Source organism: Camelina sativa, chromosome 3 (genome assembly GCF_000633955.1).
Source record: "Camelina sativa cultivar DH55 chromosome 3, Cs, whole genome shotgun sequence".
In the NCBI taxonomy this organism is placed as follows: Eukaryota; Viridiplantae; Streptophyta; class Magnoliopsida; order Brassicales; family Brassicaceae; genus Camelina; species Camelina sativa.
In genome coordinates this window covers 4,197,536-4,220,643 of record NC_025687.1, presented here as the reverse complement: position 1 = coordinate 4,220,643, position 23,108 = coordinate 4,197,536, and the positions used below count along the sequence as shown (strand labels likewise).

General features: G+C 35.6%; 5 protein-coding genes across 5 annotated transcripts; all 5 read left to right on the top strand.

Moving 5' to 3' along the window:
- On the top strand, positions 5,329–7,997 carry LOC104768249 (glutamyl-tRNA reductase 2, chloroplastic-like). Its single transcript, XM_010492173.2, has 3 exons — positions 5,329–5,968; positions 6,248–6,489; positions 6,654–7,997. The coding sequence occupies exons 1-3, from the start codon at positions 5,722–5,724 to the stop codon at positions 7,764–7,766; spliced, it is 1,602 nt and encodes a 533-aa protein (XP_010490475.1). The 5' UTR covers positions 5,329–5,721; the 3' UTR covers positions 7,767–7,997.
- Positions 10,397–12,733, top strand: LOC104778649 (glutamyl-tRNA reductase 2, chloroplastic). The gene is made up of 4 exons (XM_019239601.1): positions 10,397–10,418; positions 10,888–11,129; positions 11,292–11,902; positions 12,230–12,733. Exons 1-4 carry the CDS (start codon positions 10,397–10,399, stop codon positions 12,729–12,731), a joined length of 1,377 nt encoding a protein of 458 aa, XP_019095146.1. The 3' UTR covers positions 12,732–12,733.
- On the top strand, positions 14,364–15,825 carry LOC104768248 (phosphoglycerate mutase-like protein 1). Its single transcript, XM_010492172.1, has 8 exons — positions 14,364–14,414; positions 14,525–14,632; positions 14,754–14,833; positions 14,949–15,051; positions 15,157–15,231; positions 15,377–15,465; positions 15,558–15,677; positions 15,771–15,825. Exons 1-8 carry the CDS (start codon positions 14,364–14,366, stop codon positions 15,823–15,825), a joined length of 681 nt encoding a protein of 226 aa, XP_010490474.1.
- On the top strand, positions 16,957–19,472 carry LOC104768247 (phosphoglycerate mutase-like protein 1). The gene is made up of 8 exons (XM_010492170.2): positions 16,957–17,132; positions 17,453–17,560; positions 17,685–17,764; positions 18,168–18,294; positions 18,450–18,524; positions 18,622–18,710; positions 18,870–18,989; positions 19,184–19,472. The coding sequence occupies exons 1-8, from the start codon at positions 17,070–17,072 to the stop codon at positions 19,227–19,229; spliced, it is 708 nt and encodes a 235-aa protein (XP_010490472.1). The 5' UTR covers positions 16,957–17,069; the 3' UTR covers positions 19,230–19,472.
- LOC104778648 (oligopeptide transporter 2) lies at positions 19,885–22,445 on the top strand. Its single transcript, XM_010503097.1, has 5 exons — positions 19,885–20,376; positions 20,472–20,569; positions 20,664–21,227; positions 21,313–21,565; positions 21,645–22,445. Exons 1-5 carry the CDS (start codon positions 19,885–19,887, stop codon positions 22,443–22,445), a joined length of 2,208 nt encoding a protein of 735 aa, XP_010501399.1.

Below are 23,108 nucleotides of genomic sequence, written 5' to 3'. Positions count from 1 at the left end.
TGCCCTGTGGAAATAAATTTTTGTTCTTTACTGAGAACCTAAGAAGATAACTAAGCAAACAAAAATTATTCTTAAGTAAAGTAAAATGTCTGTAACTTAACATGTTAATCCCATATAAAATCAATTATCAAAAAGAGTTTAAAAAACCACATACCTGTTATTGTCACAGAAGTTCGCACCTTACAATATTATCCAGAGTATTAGAATTTGAAGCACATGCTCCAGTTGTAGTTTCTGCTTTTTTCTTTGTCTAAAGACTGATAGCACAAAGCCAATACGATCAATGTCTAGAGGACCAAGTCTAAAAGACCAAATGTTTTTAAGTCATGGGTTTTGTTTCTCTGTCTCAACTCTAAAGATTGATGGCACAAAGCCAAGACAAGTCTAAAAGAGCAAATGTTTTTAAGTCATGGATTTTCTTTCTCTGTGATGGCACAAATCGGAGACAGGTCTAAAAGAGCAAATGTTTTTAAGTCATGGGTTTTGTTTCTCTGTGATGGCACAAAGCCAAGACAAGTCTATAAGACCAAATGTTTTTAACTCATGGGTTTAGTTTCTTTGTAAAGACTGATGGCACAAAGCCAAGACAAGTCTAAGACCAAATGTTTTTAAGTCATGGGTTTTGTTTCTCTTTGATGGCACAAAGCCAAGACAAGTCTGAGACCAAATGTTTTTAAGTCATGGGCATTGTTTCTCTGTGATGGCACAAAGCCAAGACAAGTCTAAAAGACCAAATGATTTTAAGTCACTCCTGGGGTTTGTTTATGTGTCTAAAGACCGATGGCACAAAGCCAAGACGATCCATGTATAGAGGGACCAAGTCTAAAAGACTAGTTTCTTTCAAGCCGTGGGTACCAATATTCCTTACCATCAAACAAAAAAAACCAATCCAATCTTATTTTTCTGAATATTCTTTTAAGCCGTTGGTAAAAAGGATTGGTCTTTTCTTCCGAATCTTCATAAGTCTCTGTCTAGTCAAAAAGAGTAAACTTTTTTAAGTCACTCATGGGTTTTGTTTCTCTGCAATGGCACAAAGCCTAAACAAGTCTAAAAGAGCAAAGAGTCACTCATGGGTTTTGTTTCTCTGAGATGGCACAAAGCCAAAACAAGTCTAAAAGAGCAAAGAGTCACTCATGGGTTTTTAATTCTCTGTAACGGCACAAAGCCAAAACAAGTCTAAAAGAGCAAAGAGTCACTCATGGGTTTTGTTTCTCTGAGATGGCACAAAGCCAAAACAAGTCTAAAAGAGCAAATGTTTTTAAGTCACTCATGGGTTTTGTTTCTTGTGATGGCACAAAGCCAAGACAAGTCCGAAAGAGCAAATGTTTTTGAAGTCACTCATGGGTTTTGTTTCTTGTGATGGCACAAAGCCCAAAACAAGTCCGAAAGAGCAAATGTTTTTTAAGTCACTCATGGGTTTTGTTTCTCTGTGATGGCACAAAGCCAAGACAAGTCTAAAAGACCAAATGATTTTAAGTCATGGGTTTTGTTTCTGTGTCTAAAGACTGATGGCACAAAGCCAAGACAAGTCTAGAAGACCATATGGGTTTTAAGTCCGTGGGTTTTGTTTCTCTGTCTAAAGACCGATGGCACAAAGCCAAGACGATCCATGTATAGAGGGACTAAGTCTAGAAGACTAGTTTCTTTCAAGCCGTGGGTACCAATATTCCTTACCATCAAACAAAATAACCAATCCAATCTTATATGTCTGAAAATTCTTTTAAGCCGTTGGTAAAAAGGATTGGTCTTTTCATCCGAATCTTCATAAGTCTCTGTCTAAAGACTAATGAATGTTTTAAGCCGTGGGTACCTGCCATCAAAGCAGAAAAAAAACCAATCCAATCTCTCTTTTTTTGTCTGAAAAAATCTATTAAGCCGTGGGTAGAAGAGAGGATTGGTTTTTTTCTGAAACTCATCAAGTCTCTGTCTAAAGACTGATTGATGGTAATTTTAAAGCCGTGGGTACATATACTGATCTTTAGACCAGTAAACTGAAACCAATCCAAAGTGTTCTTGTCAAAAATAAGCCGTGGGTACAAGGATTGGTAAATCAGTCACGGGTCTAAAGACTTAAGCCATCCGACGGGACAATGTCCCCAAAAAAGAATCTGACAGAAGAACACCATTAGTTGAGTGTCTGTCTATGATCTCTCTTGGGTTTTGAAGGAAAACCAAAAAAAAAAAACAAAAACACGAGCAAACAAAACAATCCCAACAATTTCACGCTTTATATCGAAAGCGCTACAAAATAAAACCAAAAACAAAACCATAACCTTAAAATCAAAACCAAAGACTTGTAATTGACAGAAACTTTGAAACGCACAATCGTGATTCGTTAAACAAACCAAAAAAAAAACCCGATGGCAACAATTTCAACGCAATTTATTAAAGCGCTACGAAAACAGAAACAAGAAGACGAAAACAAAACCCCTTTAACAAAATCAAGTAATTCACTTTGAAACGCAGCAAGAGGTGTTAAATTAAATCTATTAGAAACCCTAGAAAATTTGTTAGAATTGAAAGAGTTCTTACATTCAGAGGATCGAAGGGGGGAGAGACGATGAAACATCGGAGATTAACGCGACGGCTAGAGCGAGCGATGGCTCCGAATCAGAGCGGCAGAAGAAGAACTTTGATTGGCCGCCAAAGCCTCCGCCTCCTCAACCGGACAAAAACCACACACCATCCTCTTCTCTCTCTCTCGGTGACGAATCCTCTGTTATCTCTAAAGGAAAAAACAAATTATGTTCTGAGGCTCCTTCCCTTTTTATAGGCCCCTAATTTCCTTTTTAATGAAACCCTAGTTTCCTTTTAGTTTAATCAACTCCTAATATACTTTTTCTTTTTTTTTAATTATAAAGTCGGCTTAATGAAAGCCCAACTAAATAATGGGCCGCTTAGTTTTTGCGATCCTTCTTTTAGCTTCTGTTTGTTTTTGAGAATTTAATTAGAAACGCTGGTGGAAAATTCAATTCAGAGAACGATAATAATACTTACTTGGGAACAAATTAATACAGTAACTTCTATAAATTAATATTCGGTAAATTAATAATCTCTATAAATTAATAAATTTTTCCGATTTTAAATTGGGACTATTGTAATTTTAGATACTGTTCTATTATATAATAAGATAATATTTTTTTTGAAAATTCTTTACAGATATATGGTCACATCAATAATATAAATTAATAATTATATAAAAATATTTAAATATATGTATATATATGCACATTAATTTTTATTAAAGTTCATTTTATATAGTAAAAATATTTGAGTGCTATCTCCAAAAAATGGTAATTGTTATTTTCCTTGTAATTGAATTTATAAAAATATTAGTTATAACAATTATATTTTATTTTTAAATTTTTTTACCAAATTAGGAAAATTTCTCTATAAATTAATATAAATTAATAATTAAAACTTCTATAAATTCATAGATTTTCATGGTCCTAACATTATTAATTTATAGAGGTTTTAATATATATACTCGCTAGTAAAATATGTACATATTTGGTTCTATATGTGTGTGTCTACTCATTACTACTCAATATTTGTATCATTACAAAAGAGGCGACTGGGTTTTGGCTTTCGGTTTGCCTTTGGGTTTTTATTTGTCTCTCTCTGTTGGCGTAATTAGGTAAGTATTATTTGTTTATGTTTGCTAATTTTTTAATTAATTTTGTTTTTTTTACTTCTAATATAAGTTTAGAAAGATTACCGAAAGATTTAGTTGGAGCTGTAGATAACCTTGTAGGCTATCTTAATCCTGATTTGAAGGGTCAGGTTTTCATACAGACTAATATAGTCATTAATAAGGTATATTTCCGTTAACTTTGAGTAGTGAATAATGGATTTTATATATAATTTGTTTGCAGGATTGTTTGGGTGGCCCTTACTGAACGCTGATGGCGAACTAATTGGTGTTCTTTGTGCTGGACTTATTCCACCTCACGACCAAGTGACTGACAAGATTAAACGATATGGTTGGTTCGTGTTGGCCATCCCAAAATAATAACCAATAGCACATATAAGTGACTAGTTATGTTAACATCTTAGTCAATATGGCATTACTATAGCTCATATATTTTGTAAAAGACTTTAAAGCTATACAAATTTACATATTTACAATATTGCCATTTTGAATTAATACTTACTTGGGAACAAATTAATATACTCGCTAGTAAATAACTAACCAACCCCCTATTAAGGATAGGGCATTTCCCAATTTTCTTCTGATCTCGATAAAGCTACTCAAAATCAATGGGCAAGTAATGTACATATATATGGTTCGATACGTGTGTTTAAATTACTACTCAATATTCGTATCACTTTTTGTTTGTTTGGTTCGCACTATCTGATTTAGCACAAGGCCCAATATAATATTGAGCCGGGCCTGCTTATGATGTGGTGGCCATGTCATTATATGTACATACTTGCTTACATGCGCTGATGTTATATGGTTCTTTACGTGTGTTTTTTAGTCATTATTAATCAAAATTCTTATCACTCTCTGTTTGTTTAGTTCCGCACTGTCTGATTTTTTTATTTTATCGGTGCTTCTGCAAATCGAATACACAAACAAAAGTAGTTCTGATTTATATATATACTATATTTTTGGGCGAAGTTCTGATTTATATAAGTCTCACAGTTTCAAGGGATGTTAATGTTTCTTGGCTAACTAACTTGGTCAAATGTTAGGCCATGACATTGACTTTAAGAGGCTTCCTAGACAATACATTGCCAATGCCAGCTGAAGGAGTGAAAGTCAGCTTTAATGGGCTCTTTTTTTCTTTAAGGCTATGGGAAATTAAACAAACAATGCATTATTTTGTCAACACAAACAGATGCTGTAATCGAAGAAGAACGGATTGAATTCTTCTAATCCATGTCTAGTTTAGATAATAGTTTTCCACAAGTCTGTTATCCAAACCGTGGGTTTGAATCTTTCGTTCCAAATATACAGAAACATAGCGCTGATCCTAATCCAATACTAGAGAAACAAACGAAGAAAAAAGAACAATTATGCAATCATTGATTGATTACACACTTCAATGTGTTCTATATTTGGTTGTTTTTACTACATAACATAATGTCAAATGCATCAAATTACTCAAGAGGTTAAGAATATTTAATAATAAACAAAAACTTGTTGGTTGTTGCCTCATTTTCTTCTTCTTCATCACGTCATGGATTCTCCTAAATACAAGCTAAACCTCTCAGATTATTCAATTTCCGGATAATGTCTAGCGTTATTATTACATTCCCTATATCTCTCTATTCAATTTCATTTTCTTATACAAGAGTTTGAAGTAGAAAAGCCTTGGCGTGGAAGTGGTGGATAAAATAAAAACGTCTTCAACACCTGCCGAGCCGATTTAGATTCCGTTTTCACATATGCAACAATCATGTTTTCTTTTTTGGGGTCAATGGTCTTGAATTGATCCGTTCGTAAAAAAAACCCGCTTAACCCGACCCGGATCCACCTGCTTCTTTCATGATTTCAACCAACACATGATCCTAAAACCATTTTCTCATATTTTTAGTTTTGTCAAAGTCTCTCATCATCTTCCTCCTCAACATCATCCCATTATATCCCCCTCTTTGTCCTCTCGATTCCTTCTACCTAATCTCTTCTAGGGTTTGGGTTTCTGGACGACGAAGAGGGGTGTTTTTGTGTGAATCCGAGAAATTGAGATTGCTTGCTTTATAAACTCAGAATCTATGGCGGTTTCTAGCGCCTTTGCTGCTACCCCGAAGAAGCTGGAGAATTTGTTATCGAATCAACTTAACCCATCATCATCATCTTCCTCTCCGGCGCCGTTTGGTGTAATCGGGATTCGTGATCTTCCGATGAACAATAATAATAGGACAAAGCGAGGTCTGATCCAGAGAGCCCGTTGCGAGATTTCCAATTCTAAATCAACCAGCCTCTCTGCTCTTGAACTGCTCAAGTCTTCTGCTATTGACCGTACGTTATCTCTCTCTTCGATTCCCAAATTTGGGTCTTTTTTTTTGGTTACCAATTTTGGATTTTGATAAGCTATTCAACATTTTGCCGCTTGGATTCGAATAGTTTACTCAAAAGGTGTATCCTTTGATGTAAAAGCAATCATCTTTACGATATATTGATCTCCTAGCTGATCTCTTTGATTACTCTTTTTTTTGGAGGAGATTGAATTGTATACTTTCTTTGAAGCTAAAAAGCGTCTGTTTTTACTGAACTCCGATTATGTTCATGGTTGGTCAGGATACACAAAGGAAAGAAGTAGTATTGTGGTGATTGGGCTTAGTATTCACACAGCTCCTGTTGAGATGCGTGAGAAGCTTGCTATTCCTGAAGCTGAATGGCCACGAGCTATCGCTGAGTTGTGCGGTTTGAATCATATCGAAGAGGCTGCTGTTCTCAGTACCTGCAACCGAATGGAGATTTATGTCTTGGCTCTCTCTCAGCATCGTGGTGTCAAAGAAGTTACTGAGTGGATGTCTAAGGTCTTTCCCTTTTATTACCATGCTTAATCTCACTCGGTCACTAAGAATGCACTATTCATTATCTGTGACAACAGCTCCCATCTGATGATTTCTCTATCAAATGTTCTCATCACTATATTACAATCTCAATGGCAAATGCTGACGTTTGTTATGTTTTTTGCTAGACGAGTGGAATCCCAGTTTCGGAGATCTGCCAGCACCGTTTTCTATTGTACAACAAGGATGTCACACAACATATATTCGAAGTCTCAGCTGGTTTGGACTCTCTTGTACTAGGAGAAGGTCAGATACTTGCTCAGGTTAAACAAGTTGTTAAAGTAGGTCAAGGAGTTAATGGATTTGGGAGGAACATTAGTGGGCTATTTAAACACGCAATCACGGTTGGGAAGCGTGTCAGAACAGAGACAAATATCGCTGCTGGAGCTGTTTCCGTTAGCTCTGCTGCAGTCGAACTTGCTCTCATGAAGCTTCCAGAATCTTCACATGCATCATCTGCTAAGATGTTAGTAATTGGTGCTGGAAAGATGGGGAGGCTTGTGATCAAGCACTTGGTTGCTAAAGGTTGCACCAAAATGGTGGTTGTGAACCGAAGCGAAGATAAAGTTGCAGCCATCCGCGAGGAGTTGCCGTCTGGTGTTGAGATTATTTATAAACCCCTTGATGAGATGCTATCTTGTGCTGGAGAAGCCGATGTAGTCTTTACTAGCACAGCATCTGAGACACCATTGTTCTTGAAGGAGCAAGTAGAGACTCTCCCGCCTGTTAGAGATGCGAGGCTCTTTGTTGATATATCTGTTCCTAGAAACGTCGGGTCTTGTGTCGCTGAAATAGATGGTGCACGGGTTTACAACGTGGATGACCTCAAGGAAGTGGTTGCTGCGAATAAAGAAGACAGGGTGAGGAAAGCAATGGAAGCTCAGGCTATAATTACAGAGGAATCAAAACACTTCGAAGCGTGGAGAGATTCGCTTGAGACGGTTCCAACAATCAAGAAATTAAGGGGATATACAGAGAGAATTATAGCTGCAGAGGTTGAGAAATTCTTGCCGAAAATGAGCGTTGAGATGAACAAGAAAACGAGGAAAGCAGTAGACGATCTTATCCGAGGTATAGTGAACAAGCTCCTACACGGTCCAATGCAACATCTGAGATGCGATGGGAGTGATAGCAGAACGCTGAGTGAGACGCTGGAGAACATGCAGGCTCTGAACAGGATGTATGGACTTGATGCAGAGATACTCGAGGAGAAGATTAGAGCCAAGGTGGAAAAAAAGTAGAGAGAGAGAGAGAGAGAGAGAGCTAGAGAGAGAGAGAGCCTTTGTTGTGTCCATTTTTTAGGTTCATAGAGGTCAAGAATCGGCACCTTTGTAATATACAAACTTGAGTAGAAAGAGTAAAGATAGCTTCCGGGGAAGCTATCTTCTGGTTCATGTCCTTGATGGGAAGCATACCATTATTGTTTTATTAATTGCGTTATATACATAATATACACAATTTATTTCGTAAAATTTGCTTTCGAAACAATGCCATTATTGGAGAAGCAAGCAAAATTTGAAGATGTTATAATATTTTTCTTTCTGTAAAGTGTAAACCATACGACTATATATTACTAACTCTTGATGTGATGTTTGGTTGAGAAAGAAAGTAATGTTGGACCCAATAGGTAGATAAACGACTTCACGTATAACTTTGGTTGTCTCCATTTTTTCCTTCATATTTTGTTGCACTGATTACTCTATGTAAGTGGATGCTAATCCATCTATCACAACCCTACCAAACCATTCCATCATAAAAGTTTTACGACAAAACTATAATGTATTTTTGGTTAGGCAGATACTTTTTAGAGATTTTTGGTAATTTAAAAATTTGGGGGTTTTTGCATTAACTTTTAGAGCGATTCGTTTTTTGGAAATAAAGGTTTCTAGATTAGTCATGTGTGAGACATAGACATTTCTAAGTAAAAAATTTCGACATGTATTGGACGATAACTATCTTCGGTTATATCAAAGACGGAAATGTAAACTTTCAAAGCTAAACGAGTAAAGAAAGACTAACGAGTAAGACATACAGTTCAAGGCAATATATTAACAATTTTTCTTGGAGTGTACGATGTCTTTTGTCTCTTTCCGTTTTTTTATTCTACGTGATTCGATCCGTCTTTGGCTCTAAGATCCAATGTTGAAAAATTGAAATAAAATAGAATCAATATTTTGGTAATCCAAACAAAATTAGGCACAAAATTATGTTCTTGTATATATATATATATGTATTTTTTGTATATCCCCTTAATTTTTTGATTATTAGAATGCACACGCATTCAACTTGTTACGAGGTACTCATGATCATATGGTTTCTTCAAATGCATGTACATTGGACAAACCAGTCATCGTGATTACAAGGTCTAATTTAATTTAGGTAAAGCGTATAGTTGCTGTCTGTATCAGTTCAAATGAATTTTGGGGAGTTAATTCTTTCAAATAATACTTAGAAACTAAACCAAAAACTAAAACTTGAAAATGGTATATTAGTTAAAAGTAAAACCGGTCTTTGTTATTTCATTAGTAAGACCAAGGGAAGAATGAGTCAGATCAAAACGTTTGACTTGGATTTGCATGAAAGTTTACGTACTGTGTGTGTGTGGTGGACCTGGTGGTCTTGATTATTTCCCACTATATAAAGAACAGAGAGAGAGCCCATCATATTTTGCCTATCAATATCGATCATCACTTTACGATAACCTTGAGATCAAAGAAGAACCCTTGAGATATTATTTTCCTGCCAATACTTACTTTTAAAAAGGTTTGATAATTGATATTGGCAGTAATCTTCTAGTATATTTAAAAAAAAAAAAAATTAATAATGTTATCCTTCATGTATTTGTCTGCCTATATCATATATATTTACATTAATTAACGAGAACAATATAATGTGTAGAGAAATGGATGCACGATTTTTGTACCCCTTGGAGAGCCGTAAAATAATTCACTTGGTAAGTGACAATAGTTAGGCTGAGTTATTATATACTTATGAGTTATTATTATATACTTTCTTCTTTATTCCCGAAGTTCCGTTCTACCGTCAGTGGCCAAGACGGTGGTTTGGAGTCGGATCGCGATCGCGATGCCGAATCTCTAGAGGTTAGTCAAATACTTAATCGATCTTACATTGAGTGCGATTTGATTTTTGTGTTTTTTTCTTTGGGGTTTTTATTGAGTCATTTTTTTTGTTTCATATAACAGAATCGAGGGAAGATCTGGCTTTTTGAGAAGTTGCTCTCCCTGATAGGAGAAGTTTTATCTCGGGAGTTAAAGAAAGGTTTTTTTTCAGACTCGGATTTAGCCGAGATCGCCCTTCGTCTTTCCTACGAAAAAAAGAATAATCGAGCTTTAGAGGTTCGCATCTGGACTTTTTGCAATTTCGTTTTTTTTTAATGATTTTTTTTGGGTTGTGTTTGAGTTTTTTTTATGTGGAATTTGCTATAATAATATGAACTTTGTAATCTAAGTTTTTGTGTTTATATTTTCCTAAGAACTTATAATCTAAGTTTTTGAGTTGATGTTTCTGTTTAGGCATTATTAATATTCGTAGCTATTTCAAGTTTATGTCCACGTATGCTGATATTTTAATTATTTTCAATTAATTAAGAAAATCAATGCAAACATAGTATGATTATTTGATTTGGGTAATTACATCGAATAACACATATAAGTGACTACTTATTTTAACATCTTAGTCAAGATGGCGTTACTATAGCTCATATATTTTGTAAAAGACTTTAAAGCTATACAAATTTACATTTTTACAATATTGCCATTTTAAATTAATACTTACTTGGGAACAAATTAATATACTCGAATTAATAATTACTTAGGAACAAATTAATATACTCGCTAGTAAATAACTAAATATGTACATATTTGGTTCGATACGTGTGTTTAAATTACTATTCATTATTCGAATCGCTTTTTGTTTGTTTGGTCTGCACTATCTGATTTAGCAAAGGGCCCAATATAATATTGAGCCGGGCCTGCTTATGATGTGGTGGCCATGTCATTCTTCTTCATCACGTCATGGATTCTCCTAAATACAAGCTAAACCTCTCAGATTATTCAATTTCCGGATAATGTCTAGTGTTATTATTACATTCCCTATATCTCTCTATTCAATTTCATTTTCTTATACAACATTTTGCCGCTTGGATTCGAATAGTTTACTTAAAAGGTGTATCCTTTGATGTAAAAGCAATCGTCTTTACGATATATTGATCTCCTAAGGCTGATCTCTTTCATTCCCTGAGCTTTACTATTTTTTGGAGGAGACGAATTGTGTACTTTCTTTGAAGCTAAAAAGCGTATGTTTTTTTTACTGAACTCCGATTGTTTTCATGGTTGGTTTCAGGATACACAAAGGAAAGAAGCAGTATTGTGGTGATTGGGCTTAGTATTCACACAGCTCCTGTTGAGATGCGTGAGAAGCTTGCTATTCGTGAAGCTGAATGGCCACGAGCTATCGCTGAGTTGTGCGGTTTGAATCATATTGAAGAAGCTGCTGTTCTCAGTACCTGCAACCGTATGGAGATTTACGTCTTGGCTCTCTCTCAGCATCGTGGTGTCAAAGAAGTTACTGAGTGGATGTCTAAGGTCTTTTTTCCTTTTATTACCATGCTTAATCTCACTCACTAAGAATGCACTTTTCATTATTTGTGACAACAACTCTCATCTGATGATTTCTCTTTCAAATGTTCTCTTCACTATATTGCAATTTCAATGGCAACTGCTGACGTTTGTTATGTTTTTTGCTAGACAAGTGGAATCCCAGTTTCGGAGATCTGTCAGCACCGTTTTCTATTGTACAACAAGGACGTCACACAACATATATTCGAAGTCTCAGCTGGTTTGGACTCCCTTGTCCTAGGAGAAGGTCAGATACTTGCTCAGGTTAAACAAGTTGTTAAAGTAGGTCAAGGAGTCAATGGATTTGGGAGGAACATCAGTGGGCTATTTAAACACGCAATCACGGTTGGAAAGCGTGTCAGAACAGAGACAAATATCGCTGCTGGAGCTGTTTCCGTTAGCTCTGCTGCAGTCGAACTTGCTCTCATGAAGCTTCCAGAATCTTCACATGCATCATCTGCTAGGATGTTAGTAATTGGTGCTGGAAAGATGGGGAAGCTTGTAATTAAGCACTTGGTTGCTAAAGGTTGCACCAAAATGGTGGTTGTGAACCGAAGCGAAGAGAAAGTTGCAGCTATCCGCGAGGAGTTGCCGTCTGGTGTTGAGATTATTTATAAACCCCTTGATGAGATGCTATCTTGTGCTGGAGAAGCCGATGTAGTCTTTACTAGCACAGCATCTGAGACACCATTGTTCTTGAAGGAGCAAGTAGAGACTCTCCCTCCTGTTAGAGATGCGAGGCTCTTTGTTGATATNAAGCTTCCAGAATCTTCACATGCATCATCTGCTAGGATGTTAGTAATCGGTGCTGGAAAGATGGGGAAGCTTGTAATTAAGCACTTGGTTGCTAAAGGTTGCACCAAAATGGTGGTTGTGAACCGAAGCGAAGATAAAGTTGCAGCTATCCGCGAGGAGTTGCCGTCTGGTGTTGAGATTATTTATAAACCCCTTGATGAGATGCTATCTTGTGCTGGAGAAGCCGATGTAGTCTTTACTAGCACAGCATCTGAGACACCATTGTTCTTGAAGGAGCAAGTAGAGTCTCTCCCTCCTGTCAGAGATGCGAGGCTCTTTGTTGATATCTCTGTTCCTAGAAACGTCGGGTCTTGTGTCGCTGAAATAGATGGTGCACGGGTTTACAACGTGGATGACCACAAGGAAGTTGTTGCTGCGAATAAAGAAGACAGGGTGAGGAAAGCAATGGAAGCTCAGGCTATAATTACAGAGGAATCAAAACACTTCGAAGCGTGGAGAGATTCGCTGGAGACTGTTCCAACAATCAAGAAATTAAGGGGATATACAGAGAGAATTATAGCTGCAGAGGTTGAGAAATTCTTGCCGAAAATGAGCGTTGAGATGAACAAGAAAACGAGGAAAGCAGTAGACGATCTTATCCGAGGTATAGTGAACAAACTCCTACAGGGTCCAATGCAACATTTGAGATGTGATGGGAACGACAGCAGAACGCTGAGCGAGACGCTGGAGAACATGCAGGCTCTGAACAGGATGTATGGACTTGATGCAGAGATACTCGAGGAGAAGATTAGAGCCAAAGTGGAAAAAAAGTAGAGGGAGAGAGAGGGCCTTTGTTGCATCCATTTTTTAGGTTCGTAGAGGTCAAATTCGGCACCTTTGTAATATACAAACTTGAGTAGAGAGAGTAAAGATAGCTTCCGGGGAAGAAGCTATCTTCTGGTTCATGTCCTTGATGAGAAGCATACCATAATTGTTTTATTAATTGCGTTCTTTGTTAAACGGTTAAACCCTTATATACATAATATACAGAATTTAAATTCCTAACATTTGCTTTCGAAAGTTCTAAACAATGCCATTATTGCATTATTGGAGAAGCAAGCAAAAGTTGAAGATGTTATAATATTTTCCTTTTTGTAAACCATACAACTATATAATATTAACGCTTGATGTGATGTTTGGTTGAGAAAAAGAAAGTAATGTTGGACTCAATAGGTAGATAAACGACTTCACGTAAAGTTTTGGTTGTCTCCATTTTGTTGCACTTATTAAGTGGATAGGTGCTAATCCGTCTTCCAAAAACCATTCCATCATAAAAATTTTACAACAAAATTGCAATGTTTTTGTTTAGGCAGATATCTTTAGGGATTTTTGGTAACTAAAATTTTGGGAAATTTTGCATGAATTTTTAGAACGGATCGTTTTTTTGGAAATAAAGGTTTCTAGATTAGTAATGTGTGAGACATTTCAAAGTAAAAAATTTCGACATGTATTCGACGACATCTATCTTCGGTTATATTAAAGACGGAAATGTAAACTTTCAAAGCTAAACGAGTAAAGAAAGACTAACGAGTAAGACATACAGTTCAAGGCAATATATTAACAACAATTTTTCTTGGAGTGTTCGATGTCTTTTGTCTCTTTCCGTTCTTTTTTTCTTACTACGTGATTCGATCCGTCTTTGGCTCTAAGATCCAATGTTGAAAAGTTGAAATAAAATAAAATCAATATTTTGGTAATCCAAACAAATATAAGGCACAAATTATGATCTTGTATATATGTATTTTTTGTATATCCCGTTAATTTCTTGATTATTAGAATGCACACGCATTCAACTTGTTACGAGGTACTCATGATCATATGGTTTCTTCAAATGCATATAAATTGGACAAACCAGTCATCGTGATTACAAGGTCTAATTTAATTTAGGTATGAAAGAGTATAGTTGTTTTTGTATCAGTTCAAATGAATTTTGGGGAGTTAATTCTTTAAAAATAATACTTAGAAACTAAAACCAAAAACTAATACTTGAAATATATTAGTTAAAAGTAAAACCGGTCTTTGTTATTTCATTAGTAAGACCAAGGGAAGAATGAGTCAGATCAAAACGTTTGACTTGTATTTGCATGAAAGTTTACGTACTGTGTGTGTGTGGTGGACCTGGTGGTCTTGATTATTTCCCACTATATAAAGAACACAGAGAGAGCCCATCATTTTGCCTATCAATATCGATCATCACTTTACGATAACCTTGAGATCAAAGAAGAACCCTTGAGATATTATTTTCCTGTCAATACTTACTTTTAAAAAGGTTTGATAATTGATATTGGCAGTAATCTTCTAGTATATTTTAAAAAAAAAAATTAATAATGTTATCCTTCATGTATTTGTCTGCCTATATCATATATATTTACATTAATTAACGAGAACAATATAATGTGTAGAGAAATGGATGCAAGATTTTTGTACCCCTTGGAGAGCTGTAAAATAATTCACTTGGTAAGTGACAATAGTTAGGCTTAGTTATTATATACTTATGCCACTCTTAATATTACTATGGTGATACGTAACGTACGTATTATTGATGTTTCTTCTTTATTTTATTATAGCTGAGACATGGGCAAGCGGTGCACAATGTAGAAGCCGAGAAAGATAGAAATGCGTTGTTGTCTCCTCGTCTTTTTGATGCTCCGCTTACTGATCATGGTCACCAACAGGTAAACCCTAAATCTTAAAACTTTTATAACCTTAACCACATGGATCAAAATCGCCTCAGAGAACTCCTTATTCGTGCATTATATTGCGATAACTTCTAATCGTTTTAATGCTTCTCTTAAGGTTGAGAATCTCCGTGAACGAGTTGTTTCAAGTGGGCTACTAAAGAGGGTTGAGCTAGTTGTAACTTCACCGTTGTTTAGGTACCATATATTTGCATAGATGCATTTGAAGACTAATTAAGTTGGTTATATTTGTACTTTTCCTGTCTAATTAATAGTGGCTTGAACTGATTAGTTATTCCGTTTATGTATATAGAACTATGCAAACCGCAATTGGAGTTTTTGGAAATGAATCCGAACAACCGAGTATGACAAGTAGCCCTCCCATTTTGGCACTTGAGGTTGCTAGAGACCGTAATGTATGTTTGATATGTATATACATGGAGAAATGTCTCATTTATTCATCATGGATCAAACAAACTCATGCATGCTAACGAAATATTGATACGTATATGTGCTCGCAGGGAGTCCGCCCTCCTGACATGAGAAGGAACGTTAGCGAGTATCAAACTCTTTTCCCCACCATTGATTTCTCTCAGGCAAAGAGCTTTCACTCTTCCTATCATGCATAAACAAATCATATTAGTTCTTGGAACACTATAATATACATAATTAAAGTACGTTTTCTCAACATATGTAATGATATACATGGTGATTTTACTAATATTTTGGGTCATATTATAGATTGAAAGCGAAGAGGACAACCTATGGAGACCGGATGTTAGAGAGTCGGAAGATGAGATTTTAGCGAGAGGGTTGGAGTTCATGAAGTGGTAACCATTTTGAATCTTAATTAACTTCGTGGAGTATAAATAATTAGCATATATATTTCTAGAGAAATTGATGAATTTTCTATAAAAAAAAGGTTATGGAAGAGACCAGAGAAGGAGGTCGCAGTTGTTAGCCATGGAATAGTTTTGCAGCATATGTTGTATGTTTTTGCAAACGATTGTGACGAGTCAATTAGAAATGAGCTTTGCAAGAGGTTATACATGTAGTTTCTCTTTTGAAATATTTATATATATTGTTCAACTTGTTAATTCCTTGTATAACAATAAAAAGATATGTTGCTTTACAGGTTTGCTAATTGCGAAATTCGTACTGTCGTGATTGTAGACAAAGGGTTAGTGTGATCTTCATCTACTTATAATTATTATGATTATCCATTTCGTGTTGTTATATATATATATGTACAATATACTTTTATTTTTCAGCCTGAGTACATCTACGGAGACTTGATTTCACCGAGGAAGGAAGTTTCAAAGAACGACGGAGTCTTTATTTAAGAAATTTCGTAGTACCTATCGATTTTATTGTTTTATTCTTTAAAACTCAAAGAGCCTTCTTCTATATATATATATATATATATGCGTGAACCACTCATATCTACTTTTCTTCTTATGCAATTTTTTAAGAAATTATACTAAATAAATAAATGGGAATAAACTATCATACGATATGATATTTTTGTAATAGGATAGAAAAACTGTTGTTGAGGAATTTATAGTCACAGTCGTCGTGTTGTTTTTTAGAGACTTTTAAATCGCCATCTACCAACCACGTGGTTCTTGCATAAAATTTGACAACTAAACGGACCTACTTTATTTCCAAATAAAGGCAATGTAAAATTGATACTATATAAGGGGATACTAATTTAAATTAAACCAAAAGAGGAATCCCTGAATCATGCATGCGCCGTATACGAAAGATAGACATTTCATATCTACTACATGTACAACCTAGAAAAAAACAAACAAGTAACCTTTTTTTTTGTAATTGTAACTAAATCTTTGCTTCAAGCTTATATATAACTGCTTGACGGAATAAGGTGGAATACTGGAATATATATAGATATTTGTTTTATTTAACTTAATTTTTTTTTACCTTTTGGGTACGTCAGGTCTTTAGAAAATAATTATCTTATCATCAACGTTCCTTTTGTTCTAAAATAAAGAAAATTAGGAAAACAGGTAAACCCATTAATACGGCATGAGCGTTTCTTATAACATAAGACTTTCTTTGTTAGAGGACTTTTTTTTTTCTTTCTTCAATCCTCTCTTGAGAATTGTTGACGTAAGACGTACATTATCAGCCATTTCAAAATTTTATTTTTTTTTTCCTTTGGAAAATTTTAAAAAACTTCGATATTTCCAAGTTGTTTCTGGGTGATTTACATGAATTGCTGTTGCTGAGTAGATCTATCATCTATACTATATATATATGATGATACGAACATGATGAAAGGACGAAAAGAAGAACCACAATTGGTTTTGTAAATATTGTATCTATATAGGTAGTTGCTTAACAAAATAAATAAATAATAATTGTAGCTAGGTAGTTTTAATTTAATTAAGGCGAGGTCACTACACGTCCAGACATGGATTTATGTGGAGCTAAAACGCTGCGGCTCTCCTCGCCTAATCTCAAAATCCTTCATCTGGTTAGTTTTCCATTTATTTATAACTCCAATATCGTATAGGAAATTTCTCGCAACTGGTTTTCTTTAGGGTTAGCTTATTTTTCGAGACCTTTCAAATTAAAAACAAAAAAATTATTTATACATTTTATCTACGGTCTGATTGTCTGAAGAGCTTTATATTTTCTGATTAGTTGTTACAACAAAAATACGTTAAAAGTAAAAGATATAGGTAGGTATTAATTGTTTCAAACGCACTTTTGTGTTTGAGTTTACATTTACGTAAAAGGTACGTAATAGGGTCATGCTAATTCTAATTTGTGTTGGACCGGCTTTGAATAAAGGTGAGGCATGCACAAGGCATCCACAATGTAGAATTAGAAGAGCACAGAGAGAAACCTGAATCAGAAAAGCTTTTTGATGCCCATCTCTCTCCAAAGGGGTTGCAACAGGTGAGAGAGCATAACATCTATTATCAAAATATGCTTATAGGGTTTGGTATAGTACGTTGAGAACTTGAGATGCACTACAGTACTCTTGTAATATATGATTTTTTTTTTTTTTTTTTTTTNGCAGATTTCTGAAAGGCGCAAGAAAATCCATGAATCAGGATTACTAAACACTATCGAGTTGGTGATTACCTCACCGCTGCGCCGGTACTACTACTACAACTAGCTACCAATTTAATCTTTTGTGTGGAATTGTCTGGTAGAATTACGTACCTTAGAAAATTAGATTTGAGGTTAAATAGTTGGTAAACCTTAATTATAAATATCAATGAAAAAAATTATAGACCTAATTATAGCTAGGCTAGGCTAGGCATATATATCTAACGTTCATATATTCAAAAATGATGAATTATTTGATATATTCTATAATTCGAATTAAATTTTGAAGGTTCTGTTCTTTGCTGGAATGGTTCCCAAATATCCATCCAATAAGTCGTTGATCATTGTTCATAATTTTTTTTTTATGTAAAGTGAAGACATTAATTAGAATTGTTGTTATACATTTGATAGTTAAATAGTAACAGTGTAACACTGTTCCGTTAAATTTCAGAGCAATGGAAACTTCAATAGGAATATTTAGGGGACAAGAAGTAGAAGATGTCAATATATCCGACGACTTTACAAAAGCTAACAACCTTCCTCCAATTCTAGCACTTGAGACTTGTAGAGAACGCATGGTATAATATCAAATTTTCATTACCTAAAAAAAATAGTTATAAATTTTATTAAGAATACAGTTGGAAGGTGGTATCTAATTCATTCCATGGTAAAGCGCTTACTATGTGTTCCAATATAATGATGAATTAAGATGCACTCTAATTGTTCAATTCAGGGACTTTATCCGTGTGATCGTAGAGCAAGTATAAGTACCCGCCGCACTTGTTTTCCTGACATTGACTTTACAATGGTAGATAATCTCACTATACCTTTAGAAGCTCAAATTGATCTTTTTCCATTTATGAATTAATTTTGTTAAATTGTTAATTTACAATATGGTTATATAGATAGAGAGTGATGAAGATGCTCAATGGCATGACAAGGAAAGGGAAAAACTAGAAGATGTTGCTACTAGAGGTCTTCGCTTTTATACATGGTGACCAGTAACTTTCTTATTTTGTACCTTTCACATTTTTCATTATATTAATTAAATGGTGGTCCAAATATCTTTAAAAATATCTCCAAGTTAGAAATATGTCCATTTTACGTAATTGTTCGAATATTTTTATATATGCCTAAAAATACGTATATGTAGGTTATTAGAGAGACCAGAAAAAGAAATAGCAATTGTAAGCCACGGGATTTTCTTGCAACAAACACTTCGTGTGCTGCGTGAAAAGCTTGGCATACCTATTGAAGATAGTCACCTAACAAGGTGATTATGCTTCTCTCAACTCTAATCACTCTTCTGCTCTTTAATCATTAGAACGTCAGCTGTAAGCTAGTTTTCAATTTAGATAAGCGACTTCACCGACCCATTTTTGCGGATAAGTAAAGAAACTCATCGGGTTGCAAGCTACTATTCATAAATATTGATTTCAAATAATAATGATCTATTGGTTTGTTTAGGTTTGCCAATTGTGAACTCCGGACCATTCGGATAGAGAAGAGGTAACACATGGCTGCGTTCAGGGAAGATCGAAGCTACCACTAAAGTCCATTAATGCATTGTTACGTTTTATAGATTTCCAATTTAAACCACAACTGGCGATGAATGAACTGCTTTTATATCCTAGTTAATTTTTTTTTCCTTTTTTTTTTCTTTTTCTTTTTTTTTAATGTAAAATGTCTCCATTTAACTTCATCGATATAATAGTTGAATAAAGTCGATAAATATTAATTTTCCTCTAAAGAAAGATAAAACCAGCAAAACATCGGGATAATATTTTTTTGTTACTATAATTAGTATTTTTTCCAATTTTTTTTTTAATTTATAAAGTGAAGTAGTACCAAATAGGATAGTTTCCCGCTTAAAGAGGCGATTAATACAACATGTTTGTTTGCAACAAACTTCCATTTCTCCGGGGGACACTCTTCAGTAACACAATACTATGATATTAAAAATCTCAATTTAGTAGATACTCTCCCTTAATATTTATTTCTATTAGATCATCAAAAATCTCCGAAAATATATAAATCATAATTACTAAAGATTCTCATATATTCATGAATCTCTTTATAAAAGATTCTTCCAATATTCTCTGACGTCTCCTTCACCAAATTCATAACCCTAGCTAGCACCCGCCACACTCACACACTCGCGGCAAACAATGGCTGCGATTGATGAATCACGCAAACCAGAGATCATCGCCGATGACGACGAAGACGAATCTCCGGTGGAGGAGGTTCGTCTCACTGTATCGAACCACGACGATCCTTCTTTACCCGTGTGGACGTTTCGGATGTGGTTTCTAGGGCTTCTCTCTTGTGTTCTCCTCTCATTTCTCAACACTTTCTTTGGGTACAGGACTCAGCCTCTGATGATCACTATGATCTCTGTTCAAGTGGTTACGTTGCCTCTAGGGAAGCTTATGGCTCGGGTTTTGCCTGAGACTAAGTATAAGATTGGTTCTTGGGAGTTTTCGTTGAATCCGGGTCCCTTTAACGTCAAGGAACATGTGTTGATCTCTATGTTTGCTAATGCTGGTGCTGGGTTTGGATCTGGTACTGCTTATGCTGTTGGAATTGTTGATATCATCATGGCATTTTACAAAAGGAAGATTAGTTTCTTGGCTAGTTGGATTCTTGTTATCACTACTCAGGTCCCTTTCACTTCCAATGTTTTTTCTGTTTTTCTTCTTTTATAAAGTTTTTGGTGATTAATAAGTTGATGATTACCCTGTTGTTGTTGATTCAGATTCTTGGGTATGGTTGGGCTGGTATCATGAGAAAGTTGGTGGTTGATCCTGCACAGATGTGGTGGCCAACGAGTGTTCTTCAGGTCTCTCTGTTTCGGTATGTTGATTTGATGCATTTTAGTGCATAACACTTGTTTGGTAAAGATGCTTATTAAAATGTGGCTTGACACTGTGTTTTGATCTTTATCTAGTGCTCTTCATGAGAAGGACAATGCGAGAATGTCTAGAGGAAAGTTCTTTGTGATTGCGTTTGTTTGTAGCTTCGCGTGGTACATATTCCCAGCCTACTTGTTCTTGACCTTATCATCAATATCTTGGGTTTGTTGGGCATTCCCTAAGTCTATCACAGCTCAGCAGTTAGGCTCAGGGATGTCAGGGCTTGGGATTGGTGCATTTGCTCTTGATTGGTCTGTCATAGCTTCTTACCTTGGAAGCCCTCTTGTGACTCCTTTCTTCGCAATCGTCAATGTCTTCGTTGGTTACATTCTGGTCATGTATATGGTTATCCCAATATCATACTACGGCATGAATATGTATGAAGCAAACAAGTTCCCGATTTTCTCATCTGATTTGTTTGATAAGCAAGGGCAGCTTTACAATATCTCCACCATTGTCAATGATAAGTTTGAACTGGACATGGGGAGTTATCAACAAGAAGGTCGAGTTTATCTCAGCACGTTCTTTGCTATCAGTTACGGGATTGGTTTCGCAGCAATCGTTTCCACACTGACTCATGTTGCGCTCTTCAATGGAAAGTAAGCTTGGCATATATATCAATATTAAGCTTAAGGACTACTAACTTGTGGCTGATGAATATTACTACTCTTGTTTTTAACTTAGGGGAATTTGGCAACAAGTACGAGCTTCAACCAAGACTAAAGTGGACATACACACAAGGCTGATGAAGAAGTACAAAGACATACCAGGCTGGTGGTTTTATGGCCTGCTCGCTATCTCAATAGTACTATCTCTTGTTCTCTGCATATTCATGAAAGACCAGATCCAAATGCCTTGGTGGGGACTCCTTCTAGCATCTTTCATGGCTGTAACCTTTACTGTACCAGTCAGCATTATCACTGCTACAACTAATCAGGTACCACAACTTTTTTAATCCTTGAAACATGATTTGGAATCTTTTCTGTTTTCTCACTTTGAAACTCATGTTGCGACAGACTCCAGGTCTGAACATTATCACAGAGTATCTCATGGGTGTGTTGTTACCAGGGAGACCAATAGCTAACGTATGTTTCAAAACTTATGGGTACATAAGTATGTCACAAGCTATTTCATTCCTCAACGACTTCAAGCTAGGCCATTACATGAAGATACCGCCAAGATCGATGTTCTTAGTCCAGCTCATAGGAACGGTGATAGCAGGAACAGTGAATGTATCAGTGGCATGGTACTTGCTTACATCAGTAGAGAACATCTGCCAGAAAGAGTTGCTACCTCCGAACAGTCCATGGACATGTCCAAGTGACAGAGTTTTCTTTGACGCATCAGTGATTTGGGGATTAGTAGGACCCAAGAGAATATTTGGTCGGCTAGGAAACTACCCTGCACTAAACTGGTTCTTCTTAGGTGGACTAATAGGACCAGTCTTGGTATGGCTTCTCCAAAAAGCTTTCCCGACAAGAACGTGGATATCCCAGATCAATCTGCCGGTTCTGTTAGGAGCAACAGCTGCAATGCCGCCAGCGACAAGCGTGAACTTCAACTGCTGGATCATTGTAGGTGTGATATTCAACTACTTTGTGTTCAAGTACTACAAAGGGTGGTGGCAGAGGTATAACTACGTGCTATCGGCAGCATTGGACGCGGGTTTGGCGTTCATGGGAGTGCTGTTGTACTTTAGTTTGACGATGAATGGTATATCGATCGATCACTGGTGGGGTGCTAAAGGTGAGAACTGTCCTCTTGCTGCTTGTCCTACTGCTCCTGGGATTCAAGTTGAAGGTTGTCCTGTTTTCTAAGGTTTTCTTTAATTAGTTTTTTGGTTTTCAGATTTTTTTTTTTTGGAGATATTTGTACCATTTGTTTTTAGACTTGAAATCTGTTGATTTTTTCGGTTGGATTTTTAAGAAATAGTACATATTAACAAAAACAGACTCTCTGATTAAACAACTAGTTTAGGGTGTTCAAAAGTTGATTGATTTATCTGTTGTACTAATAATACCTACAATTAGTGTATAAATATAAAACCTTAAATAATTTGAGATTAAAGGGAATTGGAATCTGCCGCGTGGACTACAAATGAGAGAGTATAGGAGCGTGGCGTGGGACGAAGACATATTAATAAAGTGTCTGTGGTTTGGGTTGAAGCCAAAGAAAAAGAAAAATGTCATATTCCTCTTTAATTTGGTTCAACCATATATTCATCTCATTATTTACTTATTTTAATTCATCAAGTTATTTAAACAATTTGAGTCTCTCTCTCTCTCTCTCTCTCTCTCTTTTTCTTATAATAAGATATCATCGGCTCAAAAGAAAAAATCCCGAGAAAACGAGGTTAAAAAGATCCGTGATTGATTTCGTTACCCTTTCCCATCTGTGAAATTTAAAGTTCCCTTTTTTTTTTTTTTTTTGGAAAAAATTGAAGATGGAGACTGCGACTGGAGAAGAAATCACCATCGTAT